The sequence below is a fragment of the Aethalodelphis obliquidens genome, unplaced genomic scaffold (genome assembly GCF_003676395.1).
Source record: "Aethalodelphis obliquidens isolate GAN/ISIS:26980383/991018 unplaced genomic scaffold, ASM367639v1 scaffold16, whole genome shotgun sequence".
Taxonomy (NCBI): domain Eukaryota; kingdom Metazoa; phylum Chordata; class Mammalia; order Artiodactyla; family Delphinidae; genus Aethalodelphis; species Aethalodelphis obliquidens.
The window spans coordinates 31,729,827-31,757,109 of NW_020837960.1; the positions used below are offsets into that span (position 1 = coordinate 31,729,827).

Sequence of the window (27,283 nt, forward strand, 5' to 3'; positions counted from 1 at the left end):
TGTGTGTGTGTGTGTGTGTGTGTGTGTGTGTGTGTGTGTGTGTGTGTTTGGTGTGGGAGGCTAAGGGAGAGGGAGGAGAAGGGGAAGGGAAGAGTGAGTCAGTCACTGGCCTGGGCTCCAGGATTAGCTACGTGTTTTATTTTTATGGAGGACGGTCTGCCATTAACATCAACGCTAGAAATGCGTTGAGGCTTCAGAACAATACGGCAGTTCTTTATTTTTGAAATTATGACCTGGTGCCTGAAAGCTAGAAGGAAATACCTAGGACTGCCCTGAATCACCGGGAAGGCCTCTTTATTAACAAACTTTGAGGTGGGAAAATACACACATGGATAGAAAAGAATGCACGGCCATAGGGTTCCTACTTACTTCCCCAAATCATAAACTAAGGGACTAACCCTTGGCATCTGACATCGCCCCCTACCCCGCCTTCCCCAAAGCCCACATCCCTGAAGCCGTCAAAGGTTCTCTGCGTGACCACGCTTGAGTCGGCCTCCTGAACCTTCTCCCGGCCCATCTGCGCATGGCCTCGTGAAATCTAGTTCCAGCAAGAACCCCGCGGGGTCAGTTTAACCAGGGCCCTCCCCTTCAGGGTCCTCAGCCTCCCACCCCCCGGGTGACATCCGGCCGTCCCACCCTGTGTTCAGCGAGAACCCGTCGGGTCGGCTTCAGTCAGAAATTCTCCGCCTCTCGTGTCTCCTGGTAGCAATTCCCACCACGGACTCGACCCCTCCTCCTCGGCTACGAATTCCCACTCATCCAGGCTGTATTCGGAGATCAGCCCCTTCCCTCCCGCTGTAGAATCCCCATGCCTACTGCAAAGGTTCTGAACGACGCCTGCCCTGCCCACTTCAGCAGGTGCCACTGAGTATCTCTTCTTTCACCGCAGCTACGCCAGTGCGTGATGAAGGGCTAATGCTGGGTAAACAGACGGACGAACAAATATTGTGTGAAGCAGTATTTGCTCAAGTTTATTATTAGTAGCAGTATCAGTATTAGTACAACTACTATTATTTTATCCCAGGGAGCAAAAGCCTGTAAGGGCCACAGCAACATCTCCTAGCTGGTAAGGCCAAGCCTTCCCCCTGGGCGGGCGGAGGTGTGAGCAGCTTCCTGATCTTGGCTCCAAAGCAAGAGAGGGCTGGGCCCAGCTGGGCTTCTTCCAGCCGAGCTGGGGGCAGCCGTGGCTCTGTCACTCTGCCCAATATTTTTAAGCCACATTTGGTGGCTTTCCAGTAGCAAAATGACCGAAAGTAAACAGTGCTCATATCCCCTTCCTTCTTCTCTCCCTCTGCAAATCCAGAACTGAACAAAAAACACCACTGGATCCCACCTACACGCTGGGGGAGCAGGCCCGCCTCCCCACAGGGGAGATCCTCACAGACCATGAATTATCCAGGAAACACATCCCGGGGCCTCCGGTCAAAAGCACTATTTATTTGTACAGCCAATAAGTATTAACTTGGGTTCTTTGAATTTTGAAAGCTCAAACTGGATGGAGAAGAAGTTATTTATAAAGAAAATCTAGGGCACACAAATGGAAACGACAAACTAGATTCAGGTGCGGCTGGTGTGCAGCAATCAGCTTTCTAATTTCCTTTAAGAAAACAACACCAAAGACATAGCCCCCCAACCTTTGGTTTGTGAAAACCCACAGTTGAGTTTTCTAACGAAAAATTACAAGCTAGAGCTTGTTAATACCTGCCAAACACCACTGGGCTTGATTAGGTATAATTAGACACAAATACAGTGAGCGACACTGTAATTAAATGGCAGAAATGAATCTTTTTTATGCTTGAAAATTACATTAATTTTTGTGTGATTTTCCTCCTAAGGATGGAAACAGTTTTCCAAAGAGGAGATGTCTTTAGAAATAGGAAGCCGCGCGTGCACCCGCGGGGAGGGAAGGGTGCTGTTGTTTACAAGAATTAACTTTTTTCACATTAACTAAAGTCATCCCAATAATTGCTTAGCAAAGCTTACTTTGAAAACCGTTCCAGAGTCTTGAAGTCTGTTTCCAGAGGCTCATGCAAAAACTAGTTTCCTGATTTACTGCCGGGAGGCGATCGTGTTAAAAGCACACTGTTGGCATTAATGCTCGGTGCGGAGGAGGGGCCGTGGGCGGGCAAACTCTAGACGGTGAGAATTCAAGTCTAATGTGGTCACTTCGGGAAAACAAAAATCATCTCCCGCTCACTCTCACGAGCCCCCAGGACGCCACCGAACGCTCCCGCACACGGTCGTGGTCAAAACGCCCAGCGTAGCTTGCTTACAGAGCCATGGAAATCACACTCGGTATTTTTGGCCTCGGAAATAGGAAAAAGACATTATTCATTATCTTTATCATAAACTTTCAAAGACTAAAAATTAAACCCTGCAGTGGGGGAGAGAGTAAATAGGGCTCAAGGAGATAAAGTCCTCCACACAGATTCTAAATGGCTCGGTGACCCGTCACATATTTTCCCAAAGATTCCGGAAAACGACTTCCTAAGCTGAGTTACTAAAAAAGAGCCGAAATGACAGAGATGGTGCTTGGGGCCCTGTGGGAGGGACCTGGGAACCGAAAGGGCTGCTGAGATGCTACCGCTCTGCGTGGCCCCAGGGCAGCGCTGGTGGGCGGAGCCAGCGGAGTGGGAGGGACAGGTGGGGACCTGGACAAGCGCACTGCCTGGAGGAGGAGGGCGGGGAGAAGGCTGCTGGGAGCAGCTCCTGCATCGCACACGCTGGGATATTTGTCTGTGTTTTCAAAGTTGGTCCTAAGCCACTGCTTCTGGAGGGAAGTCGATCATTCTAGAACAACACTGTCCAATATGACAACCATAACCTCACATGGGGAAACTTAAATTTCATTACTTAAAATGAAATAAAATAAGCAACCCAGTTCCTCGGTGACACCAGCCACAGTTCACGTGTTCGATAACCACAGTGGCTCGTAGCACCCGTGTTGAACAGCACAGGTAGAGACCATGTGCATCAGCACAGAAAGTCCTTCCAGGTGCACTGTCCTCGGGCATTATCAAGGCGGGAGGCAGACGGTGACCCCAAGAGCCCCCCTCCCCCCGACACTGTCACCTACTTACAGTGATGGTGGACACACCGACTAACCTCTGTGTCGCATCTGTAAACAGGAGTAGTTATATATACTCCCCACTTAAGACGTATGCTGTAAGAATTCCTTATGTCGTACAAAGATCACATAGAACCTGGCTCACTATAATACATGTTGGCCAATGTTAGCTATTTTCATTGCATGGTATATATCACGGACTCACAATTAAAGACATTTTGAGAGAGAGTCCATATTTTTTAGGTTAAGACACACCCTGCCGATGAACACACGCAACGTACCCAGGGTGAAAGGTGAAAATAAGTACTCGTTTAAAAAGTGGCCAAAGATGAGAAGGGTACTGCCCTCAACAAGCATCAGGGGTCTTATTGAACCCGGAGCTGCTGCGTAGACTCCTTACGCTCTCACAACTGAAAGGAAGTAAAAAGCGGTCGGGGAGCGCTGACCACACACCACAGGTGAGCAGAGCACATGCTGCCCCTGGAAAGCTCTTCCGGCACCTTCCAACAAGCCCAACTGCATGTCCCAATGCAGAGACCTAACCGTGGGAGAGTGAGCCACACCTCGTGAAAAGGCAGGACTGAATGCCTTCCAAAGAAAATAATAATTAGGAGCAATAAAACCACAGATGGAAATTTCAACCACACCTGCTTACCCGAAGTATTTGCGAGCTTGAGTTTTAAGGTATAGATATACATTTGTAATTCGAAGAACCTCACGACCCGGAATTTATTTTGGATAGACATGATAGTAGAAGAATGGACAGAAGTTTTCAGTTACGCTTAGTACAGCAGAATAAGTTACATAATAATGTTAGAATAAAGATGATTAAAAACTCTATGCTTGGTGAAAATGCTCTTTTAAAAATTCTTAATGTAAAGAAAACTTTAGTTGTGGATATCAATAATTTGATCCAGCTTCCCTACTTTTTCATAACTAATTATAAAACGTTTGCTATTTACTGTGCTTTCAAAATTTCAAACACCACTGGTAGCCGAAATGGTACACCTCAGTTAAAAAAGTAAAGACTCCTGTACTCATCTGCTTCATTACAAATTAACAGGTAACCCCCCCAATGATATAGTTAGTATTCCAAGCAACAAGCAAATAGACTATTTATAAATGTAGTTATCTAACAATTTAACAAAAACTCAGTCTCAGTGAAAAGAAGAAATTTTGCCTTGATTTGCAAAGCTTGGAAGTGACAATTAACCAGTTGAACATACTTGTTGATTTAAGTGATTTATCTGATTTTAATATACTCAGAACTTACTCTTCTTTCCTTTGAAAGATGTATGTTCTTGCTAAAAATTTAATAAAGGCAGCCTGGAAGGAAGAAACTGCAAATTCATGAGTGGACAGTTTAGAAACTTCCAGCTCCAAAGTAATTGTTTATAAAAAACTCACATCCTTTGCCTTGATTAATTAACTAGAAAATAAAAATGTATTTTTACTTCCATAGGTGTATTTGACTCCTTTGCCTTTCTTATGTTTTACATTTTAGACCCTGAGCGAGGCTCACTTGCTAATTTTATTTACTAAGAGCTAAAACCAAGCTAAAAGACTTGGCAAAACATTATTTGCAACACACAATCACACATTCATTAACTTTTATATTACTAGATTTAACTGTCACCTTTTTTTCCAAAACCTATCCGAGGCTGACAGACTCGTCCACTCCTTGAGCAAAGATTCGCTAAGTGTCTGTTACAAGGAGCTGGGCGGTCTGTTTAGACAGTGAGGGTGAAAGCTGAGGGGTTGCCTGCCTGCAGGGTGGACACCTCAGGACAGGCAGGAACACGCTCTACATTTGTAAGTTTGTGCTTCTGAGTGGGTCCTGAGAATCTAATATTTCAGTGGCGTCGTTACCTTTACTTTTACTCTTTCTCACTCAATGTTTTGTCCTGGTCTTTTTTTGATGAGGAAAATGATCATAAATATTAATAACTAAAATAAGTACACACAGGCAGGGTATTCAGATTGTTTCCTTTTGGTTGCCCCAATAAAGTTGGACAGCTACTGCAATACTCGGGGAAAATTACTACCTAATGAAAAATACTTCTTATGGATATCTGTGGGAAGTTATGAAATACAGAAACTGTTATCAGATAATCTCAGAGGATGGATTTAAAAAAAAAATACTGCGAGCTGACAGAACCTCCATCTTCATTCTCTAGATAAAGGATGAAGGTTAGGGAGCAATTCCTTAGAAGTGATTCACTCATCTCTTCGAATCTGTGATTCGTTCATATTTTCACAGAGATTTGACAAAAGAACTCTGAGGGGTAGAAACATCCCTGTTTTCCTCGCGGGCACAATCGCATTCTTAACTACTTTGTTGACAGATCCTAGATATGCAGCCCTCCTGTTATAAAGGACCTTTTTACATCCAACAGAGCAAAACCTATGTCTGAAAACTCATGTTACTACAATCCACAGGGATTTAAAAAACATCGGCCAGGGGGCTTCAGCAACTAGACGCCGCAGAGTTCAAAATTCAGCCAGTTCCTTCCAAGCGGACGGCACAAGAAGCTGAAAGCCGACATATTAAGCACAACACCCAGAGAGGCCATCCACCAGGAATCGCTTGTGGAATGCATAATTCTTTGTTTCCTGCTGTTTGCAGACCATCGATCAAAAATCTATGAATGACAAGACTCAAATTCAGAGAACAGCAGACTGTAGGGGAAAGGACTTCTCTTTGAAAAGTCACTTAAAATAAAAAGACACATCTTTTGTTCCTTTTCTAACAGGAAGACCTTGGTGCATTCTTTAGAACAAAACGATACATCAATTGTCCACAACTGGTAACGTCTTCAAAAGGTCAGAAAATAAAGCAAATGCATGTGCGGCTCTGAACACGCTCACAGCAAAGTGCCCAGGAACACCCAGAACTCTGAATCCACCCAGTTGGAACACAGCTGCTTCACAAGCAGTGGTGAAGATGAATACATTGAAGATGCTCCCGGGAGTAGCATCTACTCAAAGTGGGAAAATTAATAATCATACTGGCACTGTCAAAGGAATGTTCCAAACCCCGGCTTGGAAAAGAACTGTGACCTTGGAGCCTGGTTACTTAAGACACTGCTGGGGCTCTGTTTTTCTTGACTAGTAATTGTAACCTTAATTTTAAGAAAAAGAAGGCCCAGTAAATAGTATTATTACCATTTTCTGTTATCAATGCTTTATTTATAAATCTTTAGTAGAATGCTGATTCTTTTTAATTAGAGCAAATAAACCTTAATGATTCTATTCTTTTTTAAAATTTATTTTATTGAAGTATAGTTGACTTACAATGTTGTGCTAATTTCTGCTGTACAGCAAAGTGATGCCATTATTCGTATACTTTTTCATTACAGTTTATCACAGGTCACTGAATAATTCCCTGTACTATACAGTAGGACCTTGTTGTTTAATGATTCTATTCTTTCAATAAAATACAATAAACACTAAATTATACACAACAATGACATTTATTGAATTACGGTTATTAGAATATATTTCTTTTATCTCAGTAAGACACATGAATCGAATGTATTGAAAAGGGAATTGTGCAATATTTGGCTAAAGGGACGTGACAAACCAAGAAATCTTCACTAGTCATTAACTGAAAGAATTTAGCTGAAAAGAACGCATTTTAAAGACAGAGATCTACGACTTTCCCACACACCCGACAGTTACCTTGGACAACTCCATGCCTGGCCCACACTGCTTGCAGAGAACACAATTTCCTGACTGATTCCTGAATTCCTGTTGTCCACAGTCTCCTGTTTCACAGATCACTCTACATGCCTGAAATAAATGTTTCACAACATGTTATCTTAAGGGAAGTTAATTCTATTTCTCACAAAAAAGGACTAGTATCTTCAGTGTTATTCGCATAATCACTGAATGTAAACATTAATTCAGAGTGAGGCCAACTCAGTTTTCACTTTAGGAAGAATAACCACTTTCTGGAAAAGTCAGTGGAACAATTAAGTCAACAAGCCTGATTCCTCTCTGTATTCCCTGAATGAGAGTTCTCTTTTTCTGGATTTAACTGCTATCTTCTTCTGACACTTTTCTGAGTACCCAAGGTAAAAACAGGTAGAAACTGCCCTCTTTTCTAAGTAAGAAGATGTACAAAAGAACAGTTATGCAGAGACCGAGGTCCTTTTGCAACCTGAAAAAGTCTGAATTCAAGAACTATATTTTTGCTCTTTAAGAAAACATAGTCACCCATAATGAGTTGAATAAATAAGTAAATGGAATACAAATACTAGTCCCAAGAGCTCTGCTATTATCCTTTAGACATATCTGATACCCAGCTTTGATGCAGAAGTTTTTCAGCTGAATTCCATTTACTTAGAGTTCATCATTCAAAAAATTCTGACAATCGTGACATCAGTAAAATTCCTGATAATGATGAAAATAACAATGGCCCAATTCTCTGAATGCTTCAGAGTAAAAGTGTCATGTAAACATGAACTTACTTTCCTACTGACTGCCATTTTGCCACTTAAATTGGACCTAACAATATACTTTTTTTAAAAATTAAAGTATAGTTGATTTACAATGTTATGTTAATTTCTGCTGCCCAGCAAATTGATTCAGTTATACATATATATACATTCTTTTTCATATTCTTTTCCATTATGGTTTATCTCCAGATATTGAATATAGTTCCCTGTGCTATATAGTAGGACCTTGTTGTTTATCCATCCTATATGTAATAGTTTGCATCTGCTGACCCCAAACTCCTAATCCATCCCTCCCCCATTCCCTCCCCCTTGGCAACCACAAGTCTGTTCTCTATGTCCTAACAATAAACTTTGGTTCACAGCATAGGACTTAAATGCAAAGATTATCTGCTTTGCAAAAACAAAGGTTGTAAGTCATTTTCAAGATATAGTCTTTATTTCTTATTTTACCTAAAAATGTAAGTTCATCACATACACACCATCCTACAAAAGTGTGTGTATCTGCTTCTTAACAGACAGTATTTCATTAAAAATGTTGATATTAACAGAATCTCAGACTGGTGACAACATTCAGTTCAAACTCTTACATCAAGCAGGGACTCCCTCAGTAACATTCCTGACTATTGACACAATTTTGTTTCCCTAAAGGAAAACTGAGAACCTCAGGAAGCACTGGGGGAACAGAGGCTGGTGTGTGTCATGTCCACGGCACAAGTGCACAGAAATGGTTTTTGACGGTTATAACAATGGGAGGTTATTCAGTACAAACTGTCTCCACCTTGGAGCAAATATCTATAATGAAGTCAGCCAACCTCCTTAAATAAAATCACAGCCTTAACCTCTAGAGCAGGCAGGAGGGAGAATCCAAGGTGGGGTTCAAGACCAAACCATGATTTGGGGCTAAAGGTCTAGTAATCACCTCCCACCTTTCTTAATCCTCATTAACAACCAATCTTAGAGGAGTTTGGTTTTATTTAAAGGAGAGAGGAGATTCCCCTCCACCACAAAGACACTGCATCGCTTTGAGAAAGAAATGCCTCAGCTTCTCTTGTGGACCATTTCTTCCAATGTTTAACAACCTCAGCTCAAGGAAGGGATGTTTTCCTTACATCTATCTGCATGTCAGACTCCAATCGGACCCCATTTCCTCTTCCTTTGTCTTCCAAGAAGACTTCAGGAACTGTCTTCAGTGTAAATAATTCTTTTTATATTTGTAGATCATGACTGCATCTCCAGATTAAATGTTTCAGTAATTCCTTTGAACACCTACATAGATGTTTTGTGTTAAAGCTTTCAAACATTACAATTCTCCATCTGTCTTTGATGCTTTTTGAAACTATGTAAAACAATAGCATTTAAGAAATGATTCCTAATTTTTCACAACCTGTGAAGTCGTGGGCTCCAAACTAGAATCTAAGGTCTTGTTAGGCTGTGCTGGGAGCAGCATCTGCCTACAAACTCGATGGAGCAACATTATCACGCAGCAACGAGCGATGCTGTGGTTTTATGATTTCATCTAGATTTAAATAAATAATTGTGACCACTGTTACACAAGTCAAGACCCAACAGCAACCTCTGACTTATTAATTATATGCAACAATGATAAAATGAATTTGAAAGAAAATTTTAAGATACGGGGTTAGAAATAGAAAATAGATTGGGTACTAGTTCTATGAATTCTTTCCCCACATTATGAAAGTAAAGAGCTGACTTACCAAACAGGCTAGTAAAACTACAACCGTGCAAAATGCTTTCTGTTGTTCTAGTAGCACTTTGAAAGCCATTGCTCTCGTTAAATGTATTTCTGGTTGAAGAGCTCTAAAAGATAAGAAGATACAGTTAACATTAATAACATGAGTGACTGCTTTCTGTATTTACTATACAATGTTACCATTTACTATATACACTAGTAAACCATAATATTATTTAGTATGTTAGTAAGACATAACACTATTTATGTTTTAAAAGGAATCACCTTTTAAAAGGATACCATAGACAGGTGCGATGTAATTCTTTACAGATTTAGGTTATGAGAATTGAAGCTTTGTCTACCTACAGAGTATATACAAAATTCCTGCTGGCTCTGAGTTCCCAGGCTACACATGCCTTTATTTTCTTTCTATCCAAGTCTCTACAGTGTCCAGTCGACTTCACCCAGCAGAGAATCACATTCAAACTGTGACTTATAGAAACCTTCCATTTATACGGGTTTAGTCATACAGGATGATAACAATGATAAAATAACAATTAACACATGCTAAGTACGCCATGGCAGCTACTATTTTTAGCAGAACTCATTTCATCTTCACAACTACTCTAGAAGGTGGATACTGTCATTATCCCCGTTTTAGAGATGGGGAGACTGAGGCTCAGAGAGGCCTGAGTCACTTGCCCAAGGTCACATCGCCAGTGAGAGGCAGAGCTGGATGCAAACCCAGGTGGGTGGCTCCAATGTCCCCGTGTCACATACACCTGAAAACAACCTGCTCCGTTTAATAAAAACTGTGTGCTTGGGTATTGGGCCCTTCAGCTCCACTAAGAAGCAGAAATAGCTAACATCTGGCATGTGTGAGCTCTTCCCCAAACCAGTGCAGTGCAAATCATCTACGAGCAGAAAAATGAGCATTTGTTTAAAACCATCTAAAAATCATTTACAAGTGATGAACTGGAGGCAGTATCCTGACATTTCAAGAAAAGATAAACTAAGCCTCTTTGTCCTTACCAGGAATGATCGAAAATGCAGAAATGAATCTGTTTTGTTTTGTTTTACAGATTCACACAATGTCAAGAGAAGAGATTTATTTGAAAATGTTTAAAAGGTGAAGACTCACCTGGTTGCTCCATTGATCAGACAGAGAAAAAATGGTTCCGTTTCTCTTTAACAGAAACCCAGAGCAGATAACCTGACTAACTGGAAAGAAACCAGAGCAGAGAACCAGAACCAAAGAGCTCAAGAAAAACAGCAACAATAACAAGAAAGGAAGCGGGCTGAGCAGGCTGCTGTCCTAACCATGGACCAAGCAGCCAGCCAGGGGCGTACCCCTCCCCCGCCTGGAGACCAACCCAGGTGGTCATCCCAGCTGCCCCAGCAGCTCCAAGCACCAGGGCAATGAAAAATCATTTGTAAGCTTGGCTGAATGAAAGACCCATTTTGAGTGAATTCAAACGGCTTTTTTTTTTTTTTTTTTTGCTTTTCCAGCTTCTTGGTCATAGCTTTTTTTCCCCTTGCATATCTCAAAATCATCCAGCAATTACCCAACCATGCAACCTGCTGCTGTGTAGACAAAGAATTGGGGTCAGAAGATAAAATCACATTCCCTGAAAGGTATGCTTTAGGCTATCTCTTTCCCAGCGGGGTCTTCAATTTTTTTTAATGTGTTAATTTTTTTAAAGTAAAAAACATAAAATCTACATGGAAGTAAACTAATATGGAAAAGAGGGTATAAATACCAAAGCATTTACATAAAACATGAGAAATAAAGAGATCGATAGAGTCTGTCCATAATCGGTCGATAATCGAGCATCCAGTTTACACAGAAAACTCTCCTGGGATATGGTGCAGGTTACTGTGTAAGGCACACAAACACTGCAGCCTCTTCTTGGAAAGGCACGTCAATCTAGAAGTCATGGCGCTATGCTTCTGACTTTGTAAGATACACCCATTTTGTGTACAAAAATACATGTGCCAACGTATTATCATGGTTTAGGTTTATACTGTGGTGATCCGGGTGAATTTTTTACCCTCTTTACCCTAAAAAAATCTTTGTAGTGTAAATATTTCATGGAAAAAACATATGAATAGTGCTCTTGGGGCAAAAAAGGTAAGTAACATGATCCTTTTTGAAAGTTTATAAACTAAAAAAGATGATGAGATAAAAACCACATATACACTACCAGAAAAAAGGAGAAAATTTGAACAAAGTGTACTACGATTTTTGCATCACAAAGATTTTGGGTCTTTTTCAGATGATAGGGTAGAAAAAAATTAATGGAACTAGATACAATGTGATTTGTCTTATCTTCCCAACACACATGCTAAATTGAGTAGTTTGAATGGGAAATACAAAAGGAGCATTGCTACACCTAAATTTCCAGGGGTACAGGTGGGTTTGTCCCTGCAGTTTATCTTCTGAACTCCTCGGCCCGGCACCTATGCCCTGTACAATCTCACCCGCCGGCCTGCCGGTCCCATCACGGGTCACTGCTCTCACTGCCCACCCAGCTCAGCCGTACCCCGATACCCACAGTTCTTCTAGACACCCGTGATCCTGTCCTCTTGGTCTGGACAGCCTTTCGCTTTTTGAGTCCCTCTGGGAACCAGCTCAACTATCACCCTGCTGAATGCGGTCCACAGCCAAGCAGAGTGAAGAGAGGTGCTCCCTGGGGTTCCACAGCCTTTTCCGCATCCATGGACAAGACCCATCACATTGCAGGTCAGTTTCACTCCCAGACTGAATGTTCCTTTAAAGCATTCAATTTTAGGATCACACCTAGAACTCTCTGTGTTCCCAGTGTCGAGCACAAAGGTGCTCAGTGAACGCTTCCGGAATTAACTAAGTGAATGAAGAAGCACAAAACAATGAAAAATACATTGTGGGAAACACCTGACATTTGTTTGCACGTAACAGATCTAATTCTTCTGTGGTGAACAGGATAAAATAAACATTCTGTTTCAGATTTATATAAAATCTTATTGCCTTCTCAAGGCATTCAGTGCCTTAGATTAGGACACAGGATTAAATGATATAGTGACATATTTTTAAAAATCCTAATTGGCTTAAAGTACGCAAGCAGCTCTTCACAGAAGATTTCTTACACTGGGAGCTGGGGACTGAACTGTGCCACTGAAATACGCCACTTCTGTTTTCTGTGGCTTCTTGTTTAACCTGGCTTTTTACACCAAGAGGCTGGGATGTAATTTAGACTTGGGTGGGTGATCCTGAGAGCCGTCAGGGTGATATAAAGGCCAAGTTCAAATAGTCTTCTGCAGGTAAACCCACCATAACTGAAAACAGCCTGGGCGTTATTGAGAATGGTCACAGGAAAACGGCAACCGGAACACCTGGGTTTTCAGTCCCATTTCTTAGCAAAGTCACTCTGAGACCACACATCTACAGAGACAAAAACAGACCCCTTTTCATGGGGTGAGCTGAGGGTCTGCTGAAATAATGCAGGTAAGATGCGTAGCCCAGGGCCTGGGACAGACTAAAAGCTCCTGGCTTTACCCACGGTGAAAGCTGATGTTGCCGTGGTTCCTGCTGTTCTCAGGAGCATCACCTACTAGCTGTGGACCTGACCCAAGTCTGTTTCCTTCTCTCTGAATTGGGCGTCGTGACAGTACCGCCTCCCGGACGGCTGTGAGGAATAAGTGAGCTTAACAGCTGGAAGACGTGACTGTTCCTGGCCCAGAATAAGTGCTCAATACTCATTAGCAATGGTGGCCGCCACTGTTAGTGATATTATCCTTGAGGAGAAAATGGTCCAGTGCGTGTGACAGTCCCTGAAGGCTGCAACCTTCTGGACAAATGTGGGACATGATGCAGACAGTCACAATCGAGGGGCAGGTAGCGTTTCAGGCCTCTGGACTGAGGCTGCAGAAAGCGTTTGAAGACTGAGAACAGGGTCAGTGTGAACTTAGCATTCGTGGTATCAAGTACTGTGTCAGTGCTTCAGAAGAAGTACAGCTTCTTTCCTTACTACCTACCCTCTAAAGCAGATCTTTATCCCCACACGATGGGGAGAACGCGGAGGGCCGAAGGACACATGTACTAGAAACAGTGGAAACCAAAGCAAATTCACGCTTGGTGACCCCGAGGCAGGGCCCTGGCGCTCTGCCAGCTTGACTAAGGGCTGTACCCTCCACGCTGAGCATCCCAGTCCCTTCCACTTAGCACAGGAGGACTACATCCAACTGGTCAACACGAACAAAGCTATGTAACCACGTAACATGTTGAACGAACACCAGCTCTGATGAAGCGGTTATTAGGTGCCTGAAAGGAGGTGATGCCAGCTGGGGGAGGACGCCGCACAGGTGTGTTTTGCAGGGACTCCCAGCTAAGCAGGGCTGCGGAGACTTTTCATGCCACCTGGCCACAGACTGTTTAGAAATAAAAAATTTAGCCCTCGCAGTGTTATAAGCGTGACCTTGTATTTCCTGGAAACAAATGAAATACCTTATGAAATGCTTTGGCATTCATAAAAAGAAGGAAAAGTTAATGAAATAACAAGCATTTAAGTAATACTATTTAAAATAAAAACAAGGCCATAAAAAGGTATTTACTGAAATTGCTTTTAACTTCTGGGTCTGGCCAAGGTAAAGAAATGCTTTTATAGATGGAATTCCGGGTTCTGTTTATTTGGGGGAGGGGTGGTCAAGCACAAGATACACACATTATGAGATTATGTACGATGGGCCCACAAGGGTTTTCAGTTTGCCTAAACATCAGAAGACCAAGGATGCTGGTTTACGGGAATCTAGGTGTGTGGCATTCCTGCCTCACCATCTGCTCTACAGCAAATGCAAGCAGGTGTCAGGAGAACCAGGCAAGCAAAAAAGAAGAGGTGGGAGCCCAAAGCACAGAGCTGGCAAACACTCTGTTACGCGGCAGAGAAAGTGGCTGCTTACCAAGTTAACCTGCTTAGCCTGCGCATCTGAATGAACGGTAACTAACAGGGAGGCGTCCTGATTGGCCAGCCTCTAGACGGGTAAATCCAACAGATGCTGAAACGAAGTGCAGCCCCCTTCCCTTCCTCGTCCAGATCCTGAAGACCTGGGCTGATGCGTCACCAGGCAAAGCTCAGGGTTTCTGGGAGCAGCTGCGGAGGGGCAGCCCCCTGGATCTGAACCGCGGTGGCGGCTTCAACCTGCAGGTCCCTCCACTGCCGCCCCGTCTTTTGCCCTGGGGCTCTCCCATACACTGTGCCTCATCTACCATGCCTTCCCTAAATCTGTCAAACCGGGGTCTCCCTACATCTGGCACAGGAACCCTCCTTGGTGCTTCCGTAGCACCCTGGATATCTCTCTGTCTCACAGGATGATTATCTGGTTCCTTCCCTCTCTTTGTAGCTCTTGTATTGCATCTCGCCAGGATGCATCGTTTCCTTCTGTCAGTACAGCACTTAATTTTAAAAGTAAGTTTTCAATGGGCTTCCCTGGTGGTGCAGTGGTTGACGGTCTGCCTGCCGATGCAGGGGACACGGGTTCGTGCCCTGGTCCGGGAAGATCCCACATGCCGCGGAGCGGCTGGGCCCGTGAGCCATGGCCGCTGAGCCTGCGCGTCTGGAGCCTGTGCTCCACAATGGGAGAGGCCACAACAGTGAGAGGCCCGCGTACCGCAAAAAAAAAAAGCAAGTTTTCAATATTAAAAATGAAGCATTTTCCTGAAAAATTAGAAAGCCTGGCATCCATGAGTCCCACATGAAGGCAACATGAGCTACAGCTGAGCATCTGTTGTCCCAGCCACAGAAGAACACAGGCGTCTGGTGCTCCAGTCTCTACTCCTCCCTATCGTCACAGGGGGCAACCTTCCTTCATTCATCATAACCAAGCCGTTTGAGTTTACCATCAGTTAGGGTCTGAGGACTTCATGACAAGAACTGCGATTTCCCTCTAGGAACGGTAACTCACCCAAAATACGTGCCCAACGTATGCTGAAGAAATGAAGAAATTCATTAGCTAGGGATAATACTTTTACTCTTAGGGCTGTTGTAAGGGATAAAATAACATAGGGGAAAATGTGTGCGACCACAGCTTGAGCTTGAACTGTAAGTGTTGGCGGCAGCACACAATTCAGGTGAGGACCCCATTTCTGAATACAGGTCTATAATATCAACAAAGATCACCAAGGAGGAAGATCTGGTATGTATCTTTCTAATTTTAACAATTCAGTAACCTTTTTGAGAATAGTCTTTATTTGTGATCTTATCAATGACCAAAATATATGAATCTGAAATACCTCAAAAAATCTGGATAATTCGTTTCACAATAAGTTGCTTAATTTTCTTTTATTTTCCCCCCATCCCTTCAAAGCCATTTGATATCATCCAGCACACAGGGCATGCAACATGTAAACATTTTCATCTAGCAGAACTGTATGAACATTAGGTCATGAAGCTACAACCAACTCATACATTTTTCCAATATGCAATAAGCTGAAATATTTTTAAAGAAATCAACATTAAAGTACACTGGCAGGCTTACAATTTATAAAATCAGCACTGATATGACGCCAACGCCACACATAGAGCCTTTTACATTTAATGGTGGAACAGAATCATAAATGGCTGCGAATAATGTCAGTCCCATATGTGAAGAGAGTAAAAAATTAATTTTCTTTTTTTTAACATCTTTATTGGAGTATAATTGCTTTACAATGGTGTGTTAGTTTCTGCCTTATAACAAAATGCATCAGTTATACATATACATGTGTCCCCATATCTCTTCCCTCTTGCGTCTCCCTCCCACCCTCCCTATCCCACCCCTCCAGGTGGTCGCAAAACACCGAGCTGATCTCCCTGTGCTATGAGGCTGCTTCCCACTAGCTATCTACCTTATGTTAAAAAATTAATTAGAAATTTAGGGTACTGCTATTTCCAAACGGGGCAATAACCCCTAGCCTCTAGCTGTTCTTTATCTAGCTGTTCTTTATCTCTGTCTCCAATTTCACTATATCCTGAAAATTGTTCTTCCTACACAGTAGGGTTGGCATCCCTTTTTGTAGCCTAGGATGCTCACGAAGGTATGCGGTAATAAAAATATACATATTGTTGTTGGCTGGGAAATGAGAATGATTTCCCTTTTCAAGTCAAGAAATATCTTCTACTAAAAACTCTACAAGCTTTAAAATGTTCTGTTGCCAAATACAATATCTTCAATTCCTCCAAAGTTCAAAAACATTAGAGGCCAGTCACTGTCAGGCTCCTATAATTTTTTTCAACAGAACTTAACCTAGGATATGGTTTTTTGAGACTAATTCTTTTCATTTCTCTGAGTTGTAGGTGCTGTCATTTTTGCTTTAGGAAAATCAGTCATAGTGTTCTCAGAATGTTCTATTAACAAGCGTCTTGTAACTAATGTACTCTTCCCCCAATTCACAAATGTTTCTCAATCCTAAGATACAAATAGGACAATTGTAGCGTCAAGGTCTGAGGGGACCCCAAACATTGACACAATCTATTCTAGAGAATTGTGCATAATAATGTCTACAACACAGCTGTTGAAATTTTTATTTTAGAAGCCTGGATAGATTCCAAAGTCCTTCTTTGTAACATGTGTAGTGTTCTCCATTATAAGAGGCCTCCGTTCTTTTAGAATTTCCTCAGATTAGAGCCATCCGAGCAGACGGAGGGGAAGAGTTGGCTGAATAACATCTAATCTTGAGGTGGACAAGCTCCTTTGTCTTATATAATTGCTGAGGTTGGTTGTTCTCTTTTTAAAAACCCAGGTCTTAAAATGTCAATTTAAAAGGTACCTATTCTGTGATGTGTGGACTAGACGATAACCCAATACTGTTTAAACATCTTACTTTTAAATGTAAACATTTGAGACAGATAAAATACGATGAATGAATTCACTGCTCAGCCGGTAAATCATGAAAGGAAACTGCGTTTCCACTGCTTGACTGTTCTTTTTCTTCAGCCAGAAGGTCACTTTAGACAGGCTCTGACCGTTTAAGAATCCGCTGCCATGAGACAAACGCCTTGAACTGTTTAGCTGTTCCTGGCTCCCCTATCCCATAAGCAGCTGTCTCTTTATTTGGGGTGTACATTTATTCGAGGTGGGTATTCTTATTCAACCTGTTGTCAACAGACAGAGCATGCTGGCCTTTTCCAGATTTTTAAATGCTTGACTTTAAATATTGATTCATCAGATTTAAGAGGACTTGGCTTTCTTCATTAAAGATGCCTTCAGTTTTTTGTGCTGTGTTATATTTTGAATGGTTGAACTGGTTGCAGAGGATTGGGTTAAGCTTGGGTTCAGAGATTTAAATAGGTGAAAAAGGAGAAGAATCTTCTCCTCATGTTAGCAGAACTCCTCACTTAGGTTTCAAATGTCCCCAACATACCCTGGATTCACATATTAGAGCTACAACTAGTAAATTAAATGAACATATTAAGCACAGCATGTGATTTATTACATGTATGTACAAACACATTATATATAAATTAAATTTGATGACCATCTAAAGTAAAAAAAAAATTTTCTTTCTGTTCTTTTAAAAAGCCTCTTAAAGGTTACTTAAATTTAGCAGTGTTCCTTATTCAAGTCTTCTGGATAGGAAAGGTACTTTACATTGCAATTTCAAGTGCATAAAACGTCTTCCTATGTCCTTACCTTTCAAATTCAAAATCCAGCCTGGACTCAGAGCCTAAAAATACTCCCATCAAAGAAACAAATAACTTCCATGAATGTCCCAGAAAATGCTAACACAACATCCTAGAGCTAGCACTTAGTATGGAAAAACATTCCCAAGTCAATAAAGCCATGTGGCCTCAGTAACAAAGTAGATGTCATGAGACACTTCCATGGGTTAAAAAGGAACAAACATAGAGCTCATGATAATGCACTATGTATTCACGTCAAGGCAGTATTTTCAAAATGAAATTGCATTTCTGTGTTTTGTATTATCCTCAAAACTTAATAAATATTATGCGAAGAAAAACTCCTTTTAAGTACCGACATCTCTGTGAATAACTGTCAAAAACTGTCTTCCAGGGAAGGACTCTATTCTCACCCCCTCTAGTTACGTATGTTTAAATTAGATAATAAGCCGTGCTTGAAATAAACATGCTTTTAAACTACACCTAAGGTGAAGCTGTACAACAGAAAACATATGGAGTAAATCCTGAGCGAATGCAATATAATCTTCCCTTTTGCATACAAGTATCTGGTCATGAAATAACAACATATTAAAATAAATCCTTCTGTTTGCGGAAGTCATGTTTAACAATAACTGTTTCCTGTTTATATAAAGAAATCGTCTTCTAGTAAAGGAAAACTGTCATTGGAGTAAAAACCACCCATTCATAAGTAGTTTGTTAAACTGTTTCAATTAAAGAAATATCGAACAACGCTTATGTTTTTTCGTTGTTTGCAAATTGAGTCCTTTTATTAAAATGCAAAAAAAAAAAAGTGACCTGGATTTCTTACAATGGTAACTGCAGGTTTGACGCATAGTTCGCTACCATCAAAACATATCGCTGTATTTGGATGCTTCCAAACGTCATCCTCAAGAGTGTATGAGCTAAATTTCTGTTCCATGAAATGGCATGAGACCCTTGACCAGGGCTGTGAGAGCGGCCCTTCCCATCACTGTGTCTACGGGCTGCTGGCACATCCTCCGAGTGCCCTCCCTTCCCCTCCCCAGCTCCCTCCGGCCCGGCCGGCCTGCAGACCGCTTCCCGCCAGGACGGGCTGGAGCGCCCCCGTCCAGGCCCCGGGAGAGACTCGCGCACACACACACTCACGCACCTTCGCCTACATGCAGCCTTTCTATTTACAAGATCCCTGCACAGCGGGGCTCAGCGCGGCCACTCCCGTCGCCCACGGGGGCCGGGGGGTGCTCACACCCTCCGCTGCCTCCAGCTGCAGCATCTCGGTGGCCTTGCTGTCAGTCTTCCCGGGAGTCGCCTCCGCCGGCCCCGTCCTCCCGCCCCCTACTCTGCACGCGAGCAGCCCAGGCCGGCGCCCCCTCCCTCCACCCGCAGCTGGCTCCTCTCCGCGCGCGTCCCGTGCGGATCCGCCGCGCGGCGCGGCGCCACGGACCCGGGGGCGGCGAGGCACCTACCTTCCCGGGTGCCTGGAGGCTGCTCCGCAGGTCTCGGCGGCGATCTGACGCTCCGGTACGCGCTGAACCGTGCTGAGCGCGCGGCACTCGGTGCGGAGCTGGGCCGGGGTCCCCTCCGCGCGCGCACACCCGGCACGTCCAGGCGCCGCGGGTCCGCGCTGCCCCGTAGCCCGGCAACGGCCACCGCCTCCGGCCCCGCCCACCTGGAGCCCCGCCCACATCGGAACCACCGCCCACCACCCACCCTCTGGGCTCCGGGCTGCGTCCCCGCAGTCGCCCGGGTGCCCCAGGCCGCGGTCCAGCCGCTGGTGGCCCCCGGGCTGCGGGAGCTGCTGACTGCATCCCGCTGGCGGACCTGGGTAGGAAGGAGGGGGCTCACCAGGACCACGGAGAGCGGGGCTGTGTCGGGGACCTGCCTGCGGCTAGGGGGACGCCTTCGCGTCCACCTGGACCTGTTTCCAGGCCTTTGTGCCTCTGCGCTGCCGGTGACCTTCTACCCCGCGCCCGCCTCTGCGCCAGGAAAGGCCCGGGAAACGATGTGACACGTGTGCGCGGCGGGTGCGAATCACCAGGACCCAGCCCATCAGCCGCCTCGTCATTCGCAGATGCTTTTCCCGGCGGGTCCTCCCCATTTCGCTCGCCGGACATTGGCCTCCAGAGGTCGGGGTGCGTCCACCGCCTCGGCGCGGGCACAGCCCGGTCCGGCCCAGGCCCCCGGGGATCGTGGGCCGCGCAGGTCCGGGCTTCGTGCATCCACACGCGGCTCGAGGACGGTGTCGAGACTTCTCCACTTTGCGCGCTTACGGAGCAAGGCTAATGGTGCCCGCTCTACAGATTTAGTGGAAGGAGTAAAAGAACCATGTACAGAACAAATAGGTTTCCGCACTACAATGCTGTAGAAATGTAAGCAATTGTCGTTCATCCGTCCAGTGAGTAAGTGGACAAACTTCCCCCCAACCCAAGAGACTGCGCACGCACCGCATTGGTGCAGGGGCGCCCACCACTTCCTGTGTTGGTTCTGATTTCCCCGGCACACCTGCACGTCTCTTTGAATGGAACCAAATCCCATGTTTCCTTTCTATACCGCAAGGCCCATGGTAGCGGTCAATAAATGTTTGTTGAGAGAATGAATAAGTTGTCACCGTTGGTCACCAATCCGCCCGTCTCATGACCCCGCACTGAGAACGGGGAATGCGCTACTAGGTACTTGTAAAAAATACATTAAAAATATCCTTCCAAGTGTCAGCCTCAAGGCTGTCATGGCCGGAACAGAAACCGCAATCACGACTTATTTTTCACCATTTACAAATGATACGCACTGTCCTACCTGAACGTCAAGGCGAGTGTGCCTGTCCCCAGCCTGTCAGCTGTGATCTGGGACCACATCACAGCCCAAGGTTCCCTAACAAGCCCGCCCTTAGATGGAAGTTACCTATTGTCTAATTAGACCTCACCTTCCCGAGGGCACAGCTTATTTCCTTCATAGCCCAGAGCCCAGCACACAGGGCATCCTCCGGCCACCGTGGTTAAGCTGACTTACTGCTGCTTCTCTGTTAAGGTCTCACACACTCACCCCTTCCTCCTCGTTTTCTCTTCATCCCACCACCCCGTCCACTGCCAAACAGGCCCTCCGCACCCTTCCCCTGAATGCCCCGCCGTCAAACCTCCCTTCGAACCTCCCTCCCGGCTGCTCTGTTCCACCCGTCCTGCTTCCCCCTGCCTTTCATCATGGTCACTGTCCAATGAAAAGATTTACAAAGATTCCTCACCGTGAAGAATGGCTTCCAGTCAGGGATTTCCATGTTTGGGCTCCACCCACATCTCCAGCTCTATCTTTCCTGCCTCTAGACGGGACACTGGGAGTTCTGGCCAAACTGGTCTGCGTGCCTTGCCTCCTGTGTGCCCTGAACTTGCCCTTCCTTTGCGCCCCAAGCTTCCTCTTTATGCTGCCTCCCCTGAGTTGGTAAGGGACCAGCTCAGAAGCCACAGCTCCCAGGAGTCACGGCGAGGTCTGAGGCCTTTTTACCACAATGACAGCACCCTCCTGTCCGGAGTTCCTGTGACTTAGCTTTCTTCCTCAAGGACTTAAAAGGAGTCCTGCTTTCGAGAAGCAGCATATTTTGCTCAAACTTGCATCCCTGATAGTATCAGACATTCACACGAATGTTCAGTAAGTGTTTTCTGAGAGGAATTTAATCTGCCAGTGCAGGAACTACTTTGTTTTTTCTCTGGCCTCTCTTTCTACTTAGAGACAGCGGCACATTATGTAGTTCACTCCCTCTTGCAGCATGTCATCTGTACGTGACTGCTCTTCCCCGTGAGCCCGCTGCTAGCTCTCTGCGGACAGATCCTATTAACGTACACAGCCTTTGGCATCGCACATTCTGGCCTTGGAGGCCAACTGGCCGTTGGCTAGTTGCATGCCCTTGGAAAAGTTACTTGACCTTCCCAACTTTCTGTATCTTCTACCGTTGAAATAAGTTGTTTCATTGGTCGCTGTTAAATAAGATACGGTATTTAAAGCGCTTGGCCCAGTGCCTGGCACACAGTAAGTGCTCATTAAATGGCAGCCATCGCTGGCAGGGCTGTACCTTTTGTCAGGCACACAACGCCAAGCATCAGAAATCGATAACTGAAATGGTATTCGACAGCGGAGAGCCATTGAACCTCTGCACTGTAGCTGTTAAGAGCCTCTTACTCTTTAAAGAAGAGGCCGCTTAAGTCAACAAATGCTCCCCACTTACCTCACTTTGAGTGTAAGTGACCTGGGGACAGTGTCTGAAGGAAGGAGGACACAGTGGTGGTACAAAAAGAATCATATGACTCCCAGCCTCTTTCAGAATGAAACCAATGCTTAGAATTAGGGCTGCAGGCATTCTCTCCCTTTAGAGCACTGACTATCATGAATGAATTGAAATTTTAGTGAAAAGGCTAAATTTTTCTTTTTTTTTTTTGTCTGCTGTGGCTTGAGGGATCTCAGTTCCCCAACCAGGGATTGCGCCCAGGCCCATGGCAGTGACAGCCCGAAGTCTTAACCTCTGGACCGCCAGCGAATTCCCTGAAAAAGCCAAATTCTTAGGAAGATCTCGGCAGAGGTGTTGTTTTTAAGACTATGTTATGGGTTGGTTTTCTGAAGCTAGTTTTAGCAATATCTAAGCTGATACGCAGTGTATCTGTTTAGAATGTATTCCTAAAAAAGTTGAACCAATGAAGTAACAAACTTCTTGAGAAAATAATTTCAGTGATAAGCTAGCTCACTGGAAGCAAAATTAATGGAAAATTGTTTGACTTTCTAGTAATTTCCACATAAAGCACTATTTCATGGGAAAAAGGAATAGAAAGCAAGCTACACGAGACTCCTGAATTCTGTCCCTCTGTTCACAGTGCCTGGCACGTGGCAGGTACTCATTAAAAATTGGTTGAATGAATGAATAAATGGGGGGCCACAATCTCAAAGAGTTGTAAAGTTTGCCAAATATAGTTAAGAAAATAAGGGGGAAAATAACGAAGACCCAGCTATTTAACTAATTCCCAGCGCCCACTGCTGCCAACAGACTATCAGCCCAGGGCTGGGGCCTGATGGAGCCACTTGCCCAAGGTCACACACCAAGTTAATAACAAAACAGGATCCAAAATCCAGGCTTCCTGAACCCTAATATAACCACCACCGTACCACGAATGCTTAAATTAATACACATGAAAAGTCCAAGGAGGGTATTTATTTAGTTGATATAATGTCAAACTCATGACATTTATAGAGCAAATGTGCTATAAGTTGCAGCACTTGCACTGACCCTGGTGAGTTTATGACACTGCGTTGGCCAGACTCTTCTCATGTGTTTACTGAGAGGAGAAACGAGCCATTGACTCTCCTTCTCTGCTTCCCGATAAATACAGGGGACTCTTCCGCACGTGGCAGAATTAAGGAACAGGCTCGCAGGGCAGTAGCCGATGAGGCTAGGCCATAGGGCTGTCTAGGTCCTGGGGACCATTAACAGGATGGGGAAAGCGGTACTTCTCAGAGCTCTTCTCACAAAGGGAGTGGGTTGTGTTGGAAGAAATGGTTTCATGAAGTCACTCAACACCCCCATCTCACCTCCCTCCACCTTCTCACCAGAGATCTAAGTCACAATGGATGATGCTAAAGTACTTCTCAATCGAAGGATGTGAGACTTGGTCACTTCAGAGTGGTGACTTCAGCAAGTGGGTGGATCTGCGGGGCAGCTTGGAGCAAAGCTGAATGGCTTGTGACAGTTGAGGAGGAATGAGGCATGGCCACCAGGGAGCCTCCTCCTGCCCCCCCTTTCATAGCACGTTCCTCTAAACGGTGCTGACATTTTAAAGAATCACTCTTTAAAGGCACACCAGTTTCTGAATGTTTCCAGGGTGCCTGGGACCAGTCCTGCCATCACAGGGAGTCTGACCAGCCAGACCAATGGTGGATGCTTGAGTGTGGTCCAGTCCTGAAGCAGAGGAAGAATGAATTACGTCCTGAGGTCCTTTATAGTTGAAGATTCTAGGCCAACTGATGGAAAACCCTATCAAAAAATTCTAATAGTGCTCATAAAATATACCAAAAGAAGGAAAGAAAGAAAAACAGAGCACGTTTTTGCCAAATTTTGGCTGTAATGTTTGCTAACAGTTAAGTTCAGCTGTATGTAATTCTTATAATAGAAGGAATTAACTGCCCAGCCCTAGAACAAAAGAACCCGAATTGCAATCAGATAGACTCTAGTGGTGCCACTTAACCAGCCCTGTGACCGTGCACCTGTTATTTAATCGCTCCGAGCCTCACTTTTCTCATCTGTATAATTGGAATGACAAACTTAATTGCTGGAAATTTAAATGAGATGGTGTCCTGAAAAATACCGTCAGAGTGCCTTGCACACAAGTACTCAATAAATATTATTGAATTAATAACTAGCACATTAATAAATATTAGTGAATGTTACTAAGTAATAATCTGTAAAGCTTTATATGAAACCTTTATGAGGGTGATAAGACATGAGAGATATTTGGCCTTGAGAGCAGTGCATATGTGTAAAATTTATAGTCAATAAATAAATTTATTCACAAGAAATATATTCCTTTTTTTTTTCAAGAAAAAACCCAGAAGGAGTTAGTGAAAACATGTTCAAGGATTCTTAACATAATCAAATGTAATAGGGAATATATATCATGTACCAGCCCATATTGAATATGTAAACTGAAATCTCACAAAATCCCACTGGGAATCTCCCTGGAGGAATAGCAGCCTTTAATTAACTATTGAACTTTTCATGCACACCACTGACATCTTCTAAGAAAGTGTCAATTCCTTGGAAACACAAAAAGATGTGCATATAATGTCAAAAGATGTACATAATATATATATATGTGCACACACGTATATATACACACAGACACACGAATATATATAATTCCACATTGCATTGATATATTAAATTTTTGTGAAAATTATTTTAAATGTCATGGTAAACTATGTGTAGCAGTAATTGTGTTCAGACTGGTTAGAAATACGGAAGCAAAAGCAACTGTTGGAAGTCAGCGGACTAATCCAGTTGACTGACACATCTATCACAGAAACAAAAACTGCACAGCAGAAGGAAGTGGTTATCTTGATCTTTCAAACTGTTCTCCAGTCAGCAGTGCATTTGTTTTAGCAGGTGTTGGAAAATATCCATGGTGAACTGGGAAGGACACAGGACCAGGGCTTGGAAAACAGGCCATGTAACTTAGTTAAGAAAGTCAAGTGACTTTTCTGCAATCTCAGTTTCCTCATCTGTAAGATGGCTATAAAACTTCCACCCTGCTTATTTCAGGAGGATGATCTGATCCACTCCCTCATTTCCCATATGAGAACACTGGGGAGTGAAGCAAATCCCTCAAGGTCACATAGCTAATCAGTGACAGAATCAGGACTAGAAATAAGTCTTTTGAAGTCTTGGACTCTCTGCAGTAACAAAGCTGCCATTGAAGCAACAGATAGGAAAGTGCTTAAAAATGTAATGTAAGGGTTCCGTTCAGTGGAAGCCTTATGGAGTATCCCCTCTTAAACCACAGTCAAGATCTTCAGGTGGAAATTCACTCAGAGACAGCTTTTGAGACTGTACCTGTACGTTCAGCAATAGGCATCTTTCTTTTAAAATCAAATACAATCTGTTTCATTTCTCAACCAAGACACAAGAAGTACACAATTAACTGAATTAATTCAGACACTGAAGTGAATTTTCAATGACTTGACTCGCCCAAGCTAGTTTTCTACAAAACCTAAATTAATCAGATAATTGCTAATTCTCCCTTTTGTTGTGTTGAAGGAAGTCTGCTTGTTAGAATGAACCTAGTAGCAGAATAAACAGTCATAAAAAAATGTTTTTAAGTCCCAAACATGAACTAAATGACGGAGTTCTTAAGCACACTATTTCTTTGGGCATCTTCTCCAGTCATTATATTAAAAGTTTAATTTTCTTTATCCTAATGTGAACATTACTACTGCTTTTGTGATTTAAAGAGGACTTTTTCAGCAAACAAATGAAAAAAATCAACCTAAGCTGATAATTCAGGATTTTGTGAACATGCTTTGTCACATTGTCAGTAGAACAAAAATTTAAATGCCTCTCTTGGCATGACTAAAAACAACAGTTAAATCTTTCAAATTCTCACCGACACATCTTAAAAATATAGTCAGTTTGGTATGGTTTTAAATAATCTCCACTTAACTGCTATAAGTTTTAAAATTAAGCAAACAATGCTAATTATCCTCCTTAGAATATCAGGAGGAAAGTTTAGAAAGTAATTTAATTAATTGGCTCTGAAAAATTAATTACACGTGAAATGAGACTCATTAGGCCCTTCCTGTCTCATCAGAATTTCAGACTAAAGAATAACCCATCTCTCTCATCACTTACACTTTCTTTGTGGTTCGGCTAGCATTAAAATAGACTATTGTGATGATAAATATCTTACCCCCCAAAATTAAGACCAGAATATTAAAATGAACTAATGTGAACATGGTGCTCTTACATTTCCACTGTATTTTCTTGCATCTCGATGTAAAGACTTCACTCTGTGTGCACGCGTGCACGCATGTGATCACTGAATTGACAAAACAAGTTAACTTCCAAATTCAGCACAGCAATATATTTTGGTTTTGCCATGTTGAGCGTCAACTAAAGTGAAAATGTCGCTAAAAACTGTATGTAACATCATAACTGTTGATTACTCAGTTTTCATAAAGAGTTGGCAAATTTTAACTCACAACAGCTGTCACTACATTGAAAGTACATTTTAATTTAGGAATAGTAACTTTGTGAATGTTTCTGTACATGAGGCTTGTGCTATTGCCAAAGGTTCCAGAAAACCACTAGAGGATTTTTTTTTAAAACAAACTTAGCACAACTTAAACCTCCCTGTTTGAAAATTCTTCAGTTTTACCCAGAAAAGGCTTTAATCATACTTGAATGCCTCTCCAGTGATTCCTTTGAGGATACACACTGCATAAGGAAATGTATTTGATAGGTTGTAGTCTTGGAGGTGAGAGAATAAATAAACAAACAGTATTGCCAGAGATGCACTGTACTCTTTTCTGTGAGAAAACAAGGAAAACATTGGCATCCAGTAGAGTTCCTCCGCCCGTTTACTAAGTAAAGCAACCTGTAAATACTTAGAGCAATTACAGCCTACAGACCTCGGGCTCTGCAGCGGCGGGTGATTGCTAAAGTTAGCTCTCTCCCTTTCTGTCCTGTTGGAACAACTCATTTCCAAGTAAAATGTGCGCGACAGATTGCAAACCCTTTGTACAAACTACTAAACCGGCACCGAGTATCGTGTTTCCTCTCATCCATACACATAGTCCTCAAGCACAGAAATGCTCGTGCTCTCTGCACTAAAACCATCTTTTCTGAGCACACGCAGGAAAAGCGAACTGAAAGCCACAACGAAACATGAGCGCGGTGCCTTCAGCGTGCTGA

At 43.4% G+C, this 27,283-nt stretch overlaps 1 protein-coding gene across 6 annotated transcripts in view; it reads right to left on the reverse strand.

Annotated features, from left to right (window-relative positions):
* The window catches only part of TNFRSF19 (TNF receptor superfamily member 19), a 159,207-nt gene that overhangs the window by 62,513 nt on the left and 69,411 nt on the right, over nt 1-27,283 (reverse strand). For 2 of the 6 annotated variants that reach the window (XM_027116691.1, XM_027116690.1), the window contains 2 exons: nt 9,243-9,345; nt 6,749-6,859 (listed from right to left, as the gene is read on the reverse strand). In XM_027116691.1, the coding sequence (XP_026972492.1) occupies nt 6,749-6,859; nt 9,243-9,311 (180 nt within the window). In that variant the 5' untranslated portion in view covers nt 9,312-9,345. Of the gene's footprint in view, nt 1-6,748; nt 6,860-8,636; nt 8,854-9,242; nt 9,346-19,313; nt 27,276-27,283 lie in introns of those variants that run through there. The other 4 variants (XM_027116687.1, XM_027116688.1, XM_027116692.1 and 1 more) reach the window with 4 other exon arrangements.